Source organism: Trichosurus vulpecula, chromosome 1 (assembly GCF_011100635.1).
Source record: "Trichosurus vulpecula isolate mTriVul1 chromosome 1, mTriVul1.pri, whole genome shotgun sequence".
Taxonomy (NCBI): Eukaryota; Metazoa; Chordata; class Mammalia; order Diprotodontia; family Phalangeridae; genus Trichosurus; species Trichosurus vulpecula.
Genome location: NC_050573.1, coordinates 120,315,667 through 120,329,607, shown reverse-complemented (window position 1 = coordinate 120,329,607; position 13,941 = coordinate 120,315,667). Strand labels below are relative to the sequence as shown.

Here is a 13,941-nt window from a genome sequence, read left to right as displayed (position 1 = left end):
CTCTCTACGAGCACAAGCTACGGGACAATTGCTGACTCGCATTGGTAGAGGGCATTTCCTTGCAGGCGGTTCCCTATGCTCCTGACATTACAGATGGAAACAAAATAATAACAGCCAGTTATCTAGCACTTTTAAGGTCTGCAAAGTACTTTCATAATAGTTATTCTATAAGGCAGCTAGTATGTACGTCATTATCCCCCATTTTAAAGATGAGGAAATTAAGACTTAAGAATTAAATGACTTGTTCCTGGTCCTACAGCTAGGAAGGGTTTGAACGGGAATTTTGAATCCCAAGCTCCCCAACTCAATGCCCAGCATCCTTTCCATTACACCGTGTTGCCTCTGTTGTATTGACTACCTTCCGCCACATGATACAATACGCCAAGTGCTCTGTGATTACAGAGACTGTACAATGGCAACAGTGTTCATTTTAAAAAGCAGTAATGGTCCTATGCTGATCACATTTAAGCTGAGTGGAGCACCAAAGTCTGGAGGTTCACAGAGACAACAATACTTCAGTGGTCTATAGAGTGGGCCATGTTTATTGGTAGCTCTTCTCTTGGTAAGTAGAAATTCTGAAGCCAAAGGTATCCTTAAGACAATGAGCTGCAGCTCTCCAAAGGGGATCACTTCGAAATCACCACCAGGAGAGTTTCCTTCCTTCCCCGCTGTTGCACAAAGACCTCCTATAAAATTAGTTAACATGGAAAACGGTGGATATAGGTGGCATGATGCAGACAGCACCAGACTAGGATTTCATGAAGAGTTAAAGTCCTGCTACAGATACTTGCTAAATGGATGATCTTGGTCAAGTCCCTTAACCTCTGTGAGCCTCAGCTTCCTCATCTGTAAGATGGGAAGGAAGCACCTTCTCTGATGGATTATTGTGAAGATCAAATAAGAATGCTTGTAAAGTGTTTCACAAACCTAAAAGAAGCAGCAGCAGCAGCATTACTATCTTCAGATGACAGCAAGAAAATTACTAATTTCTTAAAATGAACACAGATTTTAACCTTCGACTAGTTCATTATTATTCTTCCATAGTCAAGCACAAGGCCATTTCATAAACTCAAAGTCGTTAGAGCTGAATGGGATATATAACAGGTTATCAAGGCCAAACTCTTCATTTTACCAAAGAAAAGACTAAGGTCCAGAGCAGTAAGGGGACTTCTCCAAGGTTACACAGGTAGTAAGTGACAGAGCCAGTGTTTTAAACCAAATCTCAAGAATCCAAAAGTAGTGTGCGTTCTTTATTTGTATGCTCTTCTTGCTCATCCTCAAGCTTTACCTTCTCTATTGATCCATCTTTTTGCTTCATCAATGTTCAAATAGGTAATAGTACTTCAAACATATACATAAATTGCACTTACCCTGCAGGGCATTCTGGCGCTTTTATTTCCTCACAATCATCATCCACCCAATGGGACTCTCCTACAAGGGGAAATGGGGAACTTTATGGTGAGCATAGCCAAACGTTTCATCCAGAGCCTAAAATGAGCAATTCCAAGACCTATAATCTATATTGTACCTGGACATGTGTGGCTCATCTTAAAATACGTTTATGATACCTAGCCAGCGCCTGATTCTAGGGTGTCAGAGTACAGGTATAGTATAGAAAATCCCAGGAGATATGAACCTAAGAGACCCTCTCTGAGTCCCGAAGGATACATGTTTAAGCACTGAGAAAGTCACAGGATCGAAGGACAGTGGAATCACAAACTTAGAGCTGGAAAGGACATGGGAGCTCATCTAGTACAAACCACTCACATTAGAGATAAGGAAACTGAGGCCAAGAGAGTGTGGCCAAGGTCATGCATCTAGTCCATGACTTCTAAAGCCTCTGATTTCAGGCCCAGAGCTCTTTTTATGACAACAAGACACCTATCAAAGATGAATAAGCTAACAATATCCAGGGAAGAAAGTTTTCCTATTTCCTCAGGGAAAAGAAAAAAAAAAGATCTGTTGTTGTTTTGTCGTGACCCCTCTTTATTCTACAACTGTGCATGCTGCTATAGGCTGGGTGGCTCAGTGGAAAGACCGCCGAGCCTGGGGCCAGGAAGACCTGAGTTCAAATATGGTCTCAGACATTGTGTGACCCTAGGCAAGCCACATCACCCTGCTTGCCTCAACTTCTTCATCTGTAAGGATGGGAATAAAATGACACTCTCAGAAGGAAATGGCAAATCACTCCAGTATCTTTGCCAAGAAAAGCCCAAATGGGGTCACGAAGAGTTGGACATGACCAAAATGACTGAACAACAACAAGATGGTCATTGATCAATCAGCAGGCATTTATAAAGTGCCTTTGGGTGCCAGGCACACTGCCACTGCCTTCATTTAGAAGCAGGAGACTTGCATTCAAATCCCAGCCCTATCACTTACTACTAGCTGTGTGGGCCCCTAACCTCCCTGGGCCTGTTTCACCTGTAATATGAGAAGATTGGCCAAGTTGATCTCTAAAGGCCTAGTACTGAACCTATAACGTGATCCTATGTAACACAGGATATAAGTCCCATTTCATGGACTGAGGAGCAAAAGATTTACAATGATGACAGAAGACTTTCAGTATAAAAACTATTGTCGATAGCTTTGAGATGTTAGGATCTTGAATAAAACCCTTTAACCACTGAAAACAATTTATTCAAAGCTTCTTATTGGAAGCAGAAGGAACATCAGACTTGAAGTCCAAAATCCTGGGTTCAAAGTCCTGACTTGGCTATTCCAAATTTAACTAATTCATTTAACCAAAGGGCATTTATTAAACTCCTACTATGTTCTAGGCATTGTGCTATGCACAGAGGATACAGAGACAAAAAAAATGACAGGAATAGTCCTTGACCTGAAGGAGCTTACAGACTACTGAATGTGCAAATCCCTATGCTAGGAGATAGATGCAGAAGGAGTGACAGAATGAAAATCTGGCTTCTAAGGAGCTTTTTGGTTTGTTGTTCAGTTGTTTCAGTTGTATCTGACTCTTCATGACTCCATTTGGGGTTTTCTTGGCAAAGACACTAGAGAGGTTTGCATTTCCTTTTCCAGCCCATTTTACAGATGGGTAACTGAAGCAAACAGGGTTAAGTGACTTGCCCAGGGTCACACAGCTAGTAAATGTCTAAGGCTGGATTTGAACACAGCTCTTCCTGACTCCAAAGCCTGGAGCTCTTTCCACATCATCTCCTGGCTGCCTCATTCCTAAGGAGACTACAATTTAATAAGGAAAAAAAGAGGTACACAAATTAGTCAGAGAAGTGTCAAGGAGATTGTGGACTTCACCAAATTTCTTAGTTTTACTGAGACTCAGTTCCTTTATCTGAAAAATGGGAATATACTCTCACTATCTCTTTGGGTTGTTATAAATAATATGATTTGCATTCTCCAAAGTGCTACATAAATGTGAGCTATTATGTGTTATTATTAAGGCAGCACAGCATAGTGGATAGAGAAGTGGCCTCAAATTTGGGAAGGCCTGGGTTCAAATCCCACCTCTGATATGCTGGCTTTGTGACCATGAGCAAGTCATTTAACTTTTCCTTCACCCTGGCAGTTCTCTCAGACTCAAAGTTGCAGGACCAGTGCCATTTTGTGTTGGTGGTGCAATTCCTTGCTAGGAATTTTATGCCCCAATAATAGTATTGTTATCTAGTACTTTACAGGTACAGTGCCCATCCATAGACATTTAGGCTTTCATTTCATTCTAACAGCACAGCTCCATGAGGAATAGAATATAACTATCACTCTCTGCACTTTACAGAGAGGTTAAGTGCCTTGTTCAAAGCCACACAGCCTTCTGCCTCTAACCCTGGTACTCTCTTCTCTATGCCATACCATGCCTGCTGCCCAAATCTGGGCATAGAAGTCTGAAAAAGTTTTCCCTTCAGTCCCACATTCCACCCCCCTCTCCCCATCTAGAGAAGGACTCAGATGAAGAGATATTTTCTCTGCAGAAAACAAAATGTATCAAAAGCTGTCTGTCTTGTACCACTTTTCTAAGGGCAAACAAAAATCACATGTCCAGTGCTGAAGGAAAAGTTTGTGACCAACCCTTGAGAAAAACCATTCCTATGTAAAGAGTTCCCTTGTAAACCTGCCAGGGTCAGTGAGAACTTAGCTATTGACTGCAGGCTGGAAGATTATGTATCTTGAAATAGGGTAGACCTTTTAAACAAATCCAATATTAATGGGGCACTCTCTTCCTGCTCTCAAAGAAGGCACTCAAAGTGGTATTTAGAATATCCCTGACTCGGTTGGCACGAGTATTCCCTCTACAGATACAGACTCTGCTAAACCTTACATCCCTTCAGGAAACAGTTTTTTATCAACTGAAGTGGCCAAAAAAAAAGGACAAAAAAGAAAACTGTCACATTGTTAGTCAGCTTATCCTGGTGACCGGTGTCTCTGAGCTTAACTGAACTGGTCCCCAGGGACAGCCTCCCTAGTCTCATCCACAAAGCCTTCCCAGATAGTAACCAAGCTCATGCTCTGAAGGAGGATCACAGTAAAATATCATGAAGGCAAAGAAGGAACAGGGAACTAGGATGTAATCTCCAAGAAAATCACAAAATTAGTTCACTTGGAGTAAGAAGAGAAGGGAGGGCTGCTTGCACATTTTTCAATGTGTTGTCAAAAGAGCACCTAACATTAATATTAACCGGCCTTTCTTTAGCACTTTCAAGTTTACAAAGTGCCTGTCATAGCCATTTGATCTTCATAATGACCCTGGGAGGTATGTAACACAAATATTGTCATTATCCTCACTTTACAAATGAGAAGACAGGCTCAGAAAGGTTAAGCGACTTCCCTTGGTCACATAGCTATTAAGTATTAGAGGTAGAATTCAAATACAGGTCTTGGTTTATTTCAGGTCCAGAATTTTTTTTTCCACTACATTCCCCTGCCTTGTGTTGTTGGAAAAGCAGCTCTATGTAATTATCAAATTCTATTTTATATCCCTTCATTCTGCAGTGGCAAAACAGAGGGAAGTGGTTATTTCTCCTCAAATTCCCAAGCTAGTATCCAAGGCAATAAAATTCATTGTTTCCTGGACCAAGTCCAGCTTTTGTTCTCCCAAATCTGAAGAGGACCCAGAAAAAGGGAAAAATGCATACCTTTACAAACAACTTGGTAATTGGTACAACAGTCTCCTTTGGCCAAGCAGTCCTCTGAGCAATGACAAGCATTGTCTTCGTTTCTTACTTCCCCACATCTGTCCTTCGTGCATTCCCAGCCACGGGCTGAAAGAGTCAAAATAAGAGATTTTTCAAGGCTTCTTCTGAATCAAAGGAAGGGAGAACACCAGTGGTATGCAGAGGCAGCCAAGTAAGCTCAAGACATTTAGAGGAAGCAGTAAAAACATCACATTATTTTGCCCACTCGTGAAATCTGTGTTGGCCAGAGGCCCAAGTGATTGTTTAGAGAATGTCTTAATCAGATTTATATTTAATTTTGTTTTCTAAAGAATAATCCATCTGAATGAAGTGAGACTCATTTGAAAAAGTAGAATTCCCATTGGTGAGTGTGGAGGGATCTTACCTTTCTTGAGTTGCCCTAATGTAGCAAATGCAAAGGTGATTATATCAGTTGGTTGCAATCAAGTCATGGTGTCAAGGCATAGATAGTATATGTATCTTAGCTTATCTATTTTCATGTGCAGACTTATTGAAGCTTAAGCAGCTTGATTTACCTACAAAGCATGGAGCAATTCCTAAGACCTTCTCTAAGAAGAGCAGAAAGGTTTTAATACCCTACATTTTAGGAAGTTCATTAGCAAACTCCTCTCTCCCTCCTCAAAATGCTTCATATTGACTTCTCCGTATGTACATCCTTGTTGTTGTTTTCAGTCATGTCTGACTCTTCATGACCCCATCTGGGGTTTTCTTAGCAAAGATACTGGAGTGGTTTGCCATTTCCTTCTCCAGCTCATTTTACAGATAAGGAAACTGAGGCAAATAGGGTTAAGTGACTTGCCCAGGGTCAGATTCTTTTAGTGTCTGAGGCCAGATTTGAACTCAGGAAGATGAGGGTTCTGTGCACTCTGGTGCCACCTAGCTACCCTATCCTATCTACCCCTAAGAGGATATAAGCTTCTTGAGGATGGAGACTGTCGTGTTTTTGACTCTGTGTTACTAGCATCTAGTGTCTTAAGCAACTCAACAGGGATTCAACCTGTGATTTCATTGTTATAGGGAGCTGCCTGAGGAGGAAACTCCCTGTCTCAAAGAAAGTTGGCATCTTCCCTAGTGGTTATTCCTCACCTGGAGATGCCACCTCCAGACTCTGGGTGTTTTTTACTGCCCCTCCCCCATGTCTGGAATGCCCTCCCTCCTCAGTGACACCTCCTGGCTTCCTTCAAGTTCCAGCCAAAATTCCACCTTCTACAGGAAGTCTTTCCTGATCCCCCTTCATACTGATGCCTTCCCTCTCCTGATTATCTCCACGCATACGTTGTTTGCATGCTGTCTGCTCCATTTGGTTGTGGGATCCTCAGAGGGCAGTGACTATCTTTTGCCTTTTTTGTGTACCCAGAGCCTAGCATAGTGTCTGGTGTACAGTAGGCACTTAAATCCTTGACCGCCCAACTTTCCCAGGTCCCAGGGCCTGTGCCAGAGGGAACATTTGAACTCAGGTCTGGCTAATTCCAAGGCCAGTTCCTATCCACTCCGTCCTCTGTACTTCATAATTTTTTTAAAAAATTTAACTGAAGTTGAATGTCATCCAGAGGAAGATGACTAGCCTGATAAATGGCTGGACACTATATCATTGAAGACAAACTGAATGAACTGGGACTGTTTAATCTGGAGAAGAGAAGGGAAGGGGAAGAACACGATCGCTGTTTGCAAGTCTCTGAAGCGCCTTCATGGCAAAGAGAGACTAGACTTGTTCCAATTTGCCCCAGAAGGCAAAATAAGGAGCAGTGGATAAAAGCCTGCAGACACACAGATTTTGGCTCAATAGGAGGAAAACTTTAAACAACGAGAGCTAGCCAAAAGTGGAACGAGATACCTCTTGAAGCAGTGAGGCCCCTTGCTGAAGATTTTCAAGCAAAAGCTGAATGACCACTGACGGGCAATGTTCTTTCTTGCCCAGGTACACATTAGACGATCCAGCCTCTGAAATGCTTTGATTAGGTTTGGTATCACAGAAAAAGCACAAGACTTAGGAATCAGAAGACAGAGGCTTGAGTCAAGGTTACACCACTTAAAAAGTATCATCAGGGCTGTGCTGGAGCCAGCTTGGGTGAGAGCCGCTTGTTAAATTTTCAGTGTGAGCCCTGACACCTCAGAAATCAGCAAATGCTATAAGTCAGAGTATAATTTATTGTTTTGTTGACTGTCTACACTTAAGAAAGTGATGGAGAGAATGTCAGTAATTCAGATTAAATTGAGAAGTGTGTCATGCATACTTTGGGGGGAGGGAGTGGATGGGGGGCTAGAGAGGGGAGAAGGACACTACCGGATATAATTTGGCATAAATCAATAAACCTCCCTGAATCCTAGCTTCCTCATATGTAAAACAGTGATAGATCACAGACTCAGAGCCAGGAGGGAAGACAGAGGTCATCTACTCCAACCCCTCGTCTTAGAGATAGGGAAACTGAAGGCCAGAAAGGTTAAATGGATGCCCTGGGGAACATACTGTAACAAATAGAAGAGCTCAAATTTGAAACCGGGCCATCTGACTTCAAATCCAATGTTCTTTCCATTGTTCTATACTGCTTCAAATGAGAGACATATGTGAAAGTGTTTTGTAACAGGAGGGGGGGAGGGAGGGAGGGAAGGTGGAAAAGAAATGACGAAGGGAAGGAAGGAAGGAGGGAGGGGAAAATGGAGGGAGAAAAACAAGAAGAGTGGAGGGGAAGAAGGGAGAAAAGGGAAGAAATATTTATTAAGAACCTACTTACTATGCTAAGTGCTTTAAAAACACTATCTCATTTTTTCCTTCCAACAACCATGTGAAATAGGTGCTATTAGGAACCTTGGAAACTGAGGCAGACAGCAGTTAAGTGATTTGTCTGGGGTCACAATACTAGTAAGTGTCTTAGTCTGCATTTGAACTCAGGTCTTCTGACTCCAGGCCTAGCACTCTCTTTACCGTGCCACTTAACTATCTCTATAAAATATCATGTAAATGCTAGTAGTTTCTATTCTGAATGCTCAGGGAGGACTAGCACCTCTGATGTGAGGGTTTGCTGAGCCCTTTTTCAGGGCTGCTCATCACCCAACTCTCGCCTGTGGTTCCTGGAAGCCCTAGCATGCACAGTGGTCATACCCCAGTAAAACTGTCTCAGCACATGGACTAAACCAGATTGAGGGTTACCAACAAGCCTTCAAACCTATCGGTGAGTTAGAGAGGTGTCTACCCCAAACATGTAAAGACTTCCCCTGACTGAATGAGTAGGTGGGAACAATTTGTTCCAATGGCCAGGAAAATAGCTAAAGCAGATGCTATGGAGCACTTAAAGTTTGGTCAGGCATTGAAGATGCCACAGTCACCCACTGCAACCTGGGTCATCTCCAGTTTTCTTGACTTTTGTCCTGCCATTGGACTTTCAGAACTCAGGAAGAGACAGTGAGGCTGATGACTTTGTCCAACTCTGCCTCATTTAAATAGAATTTACATTGGTCCTTTCCAAAAATGGACAAACAACAACATTCTTAGAAATGCAAAAGTGTAAGAAAGCCCCTAAATCCCTGTTCATTTCATTGAAATTCTATTATATTTACAATGAAAATTCCAGATCTATACTTCCTAGTGGTATGACAAATATGCTACCAAGTTATATGAGAATAGCTAATTGAGTATTTCTAAGTTCAACTTTATCAAGAGGTCGTATTCAAGAAGACAAAAATGAGGATTAATGTTCTGTCTTAGGGAAAGTTATGTTAGAGTGTGATTTAACTTCCAATCTATCAATTTTGTGTTCTCCAAATAGAATTTTTCTAAAGAAAAATAGATGGGAAGTTGTCAAACTATTTCAGATTATACAATGAGAGGAATGGCCCTAGGCCACTGGCAAAGGACATATTCAGGACATAAGGCATGAGCAAGGATTGCAGACAGTAGTACCCTCCTCCTAATGCTACATCCTCCTTCTGTCTTCCATGTGACCATGAAATTCTCCATTATCTATAAAGAAAACTTGGTCAATGTTTTTACAGCTCCATTTGGCGCAAGATCCAGTCTGCGTTCTTCCTACCCATAACTTCCTTCCTTCATCCTTTCTATTCCTAACCACCTCTAATGAATGGAATTCTTTCTTCCAGGGCCTGGAATGCAAAGATTGACCCTGATCTACAATGGCGTCCACTTGCAAATAATCTTCAACTCAAAAGTGATATTGTTGTATGTGGCAATAGCCCTCTGGTTGGTCTGCCTGCCACAAGTCTATTCCCACTTCAGTCCATCTTCCATTCCACTGCAAAAGTGATTTTACTAAATCACTGGCCCTACCATGTCACCCCCATATTCAATAAAATCCAGTGGTTCCCTATCACCTCCAGGATCAAATGCAGAATGTTCTGTTTGACATTCAAAGCCTTTTTATAACCTCTCTCCCCTCCCACTTTTTCAATCTTTTTACACTTTACTCCCTGCCTTATACTCTTTGACCTATTGAAAATGTCTTCCTTTCTGTTTTTCGAACAAGACATCCAATCTCTCGGCTCCAGACATTGTCTCTAGCTATCTTCCATGCCTGGAATGTTCTCCCTCCTCATCTCTGCCTCTCAGCTTTCTTCAAATTCCAGTTAAAATCCCACTTTCTATGGGAAGCCTTTCAAAAAACCCTCTTAATTCCAGTGCCTTCCCTCTGTTAATTATCTCCTATTAATCTGTATGTCTTTGTTTGTATATATTTGTATGCTTTTTATCTCTTACATTAGATTCTGAACACTTTGAGGGCAGGGACTGACTTTTACCTTTCTTTGTATCACCAGAGTACCTGGCACATGGTAGGTGATTAAGAAATGTTTATTGACAGAAGCCACAACTATGGAATCAGGGATAACCAAGCATGGAAGAAATTTCTGTGGACAGGAAAATAGAAAAGTTATGGCCTATGAGTGTCAGCAGATGACTAAAGATATAAAGGAATTGTTGTGGTTGTGGTTCTTCAGTCATAGTCAACTCTTCATGACTCCATTTGGGGTTTTCTTGGCAAAGATACTGGAGTGGTTTGTCATTTCCTTCTCCAGTTCATTTTACAGATAAGGAAACTGAGGCTAATGGAGTTAAGTGACTTGCCCAGGGTCATACAGCTAGTAAGTGTCTGAAGTCAGATTTGAACTCTGGTTCTTCTCACTCCAGGCCCAGCACTTTATCCATTGTGCCATTTACCTGCCCAATATAAAGGAACAGTAGACTACAACTCCCAGGAGTCATAGGCTGTTGGTAGATACCAATGATATCCAACATTGCTACATTCAGTTTTCAGCATATTCATTATGTAGTACCACAGCTAAGGAACTTGGGAGAAGGCCCCAAGGAAAGCAATAATTATGATAAACAGGTTTGGGAAATCTGCCCTGTAAGGAAATTCTAAGAAAACTACTGAATCACATTGCTCTATGTTAGAGAAAAGAAATCAGAGTTGGTAGGGGAGACAATGATAGTTGCCCAAAAAACATGAATGGTTATAGTGAGCAGGTCTTCAGTTTCTGGTGATAATAGGCCCAGAAGGAATTAGAATAATATGAAGGTAAGTATCCGAGAGAACTTTCTAATTCATTCCAGAGTCTCATAACCCATTCCAGTTATCAAGAGACTTTGTGGAATCTCCTTTTCTGGAGGTTTTCAGAATAGGATAGAGAACGATCTCTTTTGGATACTTAGAACACAGTGTTGCCTAGAAGCAGGAAATATTGACTAGATGCTCTCTGCAAAGTCCCTCTCCAGCCTCTGATTATAGGACAGTAAACATGGGGGCAGGAGCAGGGAGAACCACAAAATAAATCATCATGTTGGAATTGTGCCAGTGAAAATCTGAGAGACTCCATCCACTAAAGTGCTGCCTTTCCATTCTCAGGGCTGTCATTCAGAGATTTCTAAATATTGTTTGTGCTGCTCCAAAACATGAGAATTTTTTTTATTTTTTTATCAATAGTATTTTATTTTTTCCTCAATTACATGTCAAGAAAATTTTTAGCATTAATTTTTACAAGATTTTGAATTCCAACTTTTTCTCTCTCCCTCCCTTCCCCTCTTCCAAAAATGGTAGGCAATTTGATATGTTACACATGTGCTATCATGTAAACATATTTCCACTGTGAAAGAAGAAACAGATCAAAAGGAAAAAAAACCACGAAAAAGAATAAAGTAAGTGGAAAAAATATGCTTCAATCAACATTCAGAGTCCATCCGTTCTTTATCTGGATGTAGATAGCATTTTCCTTCACTAGCTCTTTGTACTTGTCTTGGACTATTGCATTACTGAGAAGAGCTGAGTCACTCATAGTTCATCATACAATGTTGCTAATACTGTGTACAATATTTTCTTGGTTCTGCTCATTTCACTTTGCATCAGTTCATACAAATCTTTCTAGGTTTTTCTGAAATCTGCCTGTTCATTGTTTCTTATTGCATAATAGTATTTCATTACATTGATATGTTACAACTTGTTCAACCATTCTCCAATTGATGAGCATTCCCTCAGTTTCTAATATTTTGCCACCACAAAAGGGCTGATATAAATATTTTGGACATGTAGGTCTTTCTCTCTTTTTTATGATTTCTTTGGGATACAAACCTAATAGTGGTTTTGCTGGATCAAAAAGTAGACACAGTTTGGTTGTCCTTTGAGCATAATCCCAAGTTATTCTTCAGAATAGTTGGATCAGTTCACAACTCCATCAATAATACTTTAGTGTCCCACTTTTCCCACATCCTTTCCAACATTTATCATTTTCCTTTTTTGTCATAATAGCCAATAACCAAAAGATGTGAGGTGGAACCTCAGAGTTGTTTTAATTTGCATTTCTCAAATCAAAGGTTATTTAGAACACTTCTCATGACTATAGATAGCTTTAATTTCTTCATCTGAAAACTGCCTATTCACATCCTTTGACCAATTATCAATTGGGGAATGGTTCATAATCCTATAAATTTGACCCAGTTTTCAATATATTTGAGAAATGAGACCTTTATAAGAGACACATTCTGTAAAGATTGTTTCCCAGCTTCCTGCTTTCCTTCTAATCTTGGTTGCATTGGTTTTGTTTGTGTAAATGCTTTTTAATTTAATATAATCAAAATGATCTATTTTACATTTTGTATTACTCTCTATCTTGTTTGGTCACAAACCTATAACTCACTTAATTTCTCCTTTAAAAGTTTAGATGCTCTACCCACATATGCTTACTATTGATACTATTTCATTGTCTATGACATCTGTTAGCAAGATGTAATTTCCTTCCTCATCTCTTTTAATTAGGTCTTTTTTTTGCTTTTGCTTTGTCTGAGATCAGGATTGCTACCCCTGCCTTTTTTAACTTCAGCTAAAGCATAACAGATTCTGCTTCAGCCTCTTACCTTTACTCTGTGCATCTCTCTCTGCTTCAACTGTCTTTCTTATAAACAACATGTTGTAGGGTTCTGGTTTTGTATCTGCTCTGCTAACCACTTCCATTTTAAGGGAGAGTTCATCCCATTCACATTCACAGTTGTGATAGATAGGATAGGGTAGCAAGGTGGCACCAGAGTGCACAGAACCCTCATCTTCCTGAGTTCAAATCTGGCCTCAGACACTAAAAGAATCTGACCCTGGGCAAGTCACTTAACCCTATTTCTGCTTCATCCCATTTTTCGTCCTGTTTGTCCTCTATCTACTTTCACCCTTTCCCTCCTTGACAGTGTTTTGCTTTTGTCTACTGCCTCCCCAGGTCTGCCCTCTTTTCTGTCAGTCTCCCCTGCCTTTACTTAATCTCTTCCCCTCCTACTTTCCTGTCAGATAAGATAGATTTCTATACTCAATTTATTGCGGATATTGTTCTATCTTTGAATCATCTTTGATGAGAGTAAGGTTTAAGTGATGCTCATCGCCCACCCTCCCATTTTTCCCTTCACTGTAATAGGCTTTTTGTGCCTCTTTGTGTGCAATAATTTACTCTGTTCTACCTCTCCCTTCCTTCTGCATCCAAAGTACTCCTCTTTCTTATCTCTTAATTATTTTTATGTCATTCCCTCAAATTCACTGTATGCCTGTACCCTCTGTGTATATTCCTTCCAGCTGTACTAGTAATGGTACAATTTTTAAGAATTACAAGTATCAACTTCCCATGTAGGGATGTAAACTGTTCAGCTCCATTGAATCCCTTATGTTTTCTTTTCCCTTTTTACCACTTTTTGCTTCTCTTGGGTCTTGGTATTGGAGATCAGATCTTTTGTCAATTCTGATCTTCTTATGAAAGATTGAAATACTTTTATTTCATTGAATGACCATTTTTCCCTTGAAGTATTATGCTTAATTTTACCAGGTAGGTGACTCTTGCTTGTAGTCATAGTTTCTTTACCTTTTGGAATATCACACTTCATGACCTCAGATCCTTTAATATTGCAGCTGCTAAGTCCTGTGTGATTGTGACTCCCTCATATTTGAATTGTTTCCTGGCTATTTGTAGTATTTTTTTCCTTGATCTGATAGTTCTGTAATTTGGCTATAATGTTCCTTGGAGTTTGTATTTTGGGAACTCTTTCCTGAGGCGAGCAGTAGATTCGTTCACTGTCTATTTTGCCCTCTGGTTCTAGGACATCAAAGCAGCTTTCCTTGATAATTTCTTGAAAGATGCTGTCCAGGTCCTCCTTTTGATTATGCTGTATATATGCTGTGTATATAACTTTGATTATGGCTTTCGGGAAGGCCAATGATTGTGACATTGCCTCTCCTGGATCTATTTTCCAGGTCAGCCATTTTTCCAATTAGATATTTTACATTTTCTTCTATTTTTCAGT

At 40.4% G+C, this 13,941-nt stretch overlaps 1 protein-coding gene across 3 annotated transcripts in view; it reads right to left on the bottom strand.

Moving 5' to 3' along the window:
- The window catches only part of ENPP2 (ectonucleotide pyrophosphatase/phosphodiesterase 2), a 189,612-nt gene that overhangs the window by 108,510 nt on the left and 67,161 nt on the right, over positions 1–13,941 (bottom strand). For all 3 annotated transcript variants that reach the window (XM_036739570.1, XM_036739576.1, XM_036739567.1), the window contains exons 4-5: positions 5,106–5,231; positions 1,371–1,431 (exon numbers count right to left, since the gene is read on the bottom strand). In XM_036739570.1, coding sequence (XP_036595465.1) covers positions 1,371–1,431; positions 5,106–5,231 — 187 coding nt within the window. The remainder of the gene's footprint in view (positions 1–1,370; positions 1,432–5,105; positions 5,232–13,941) is intronic.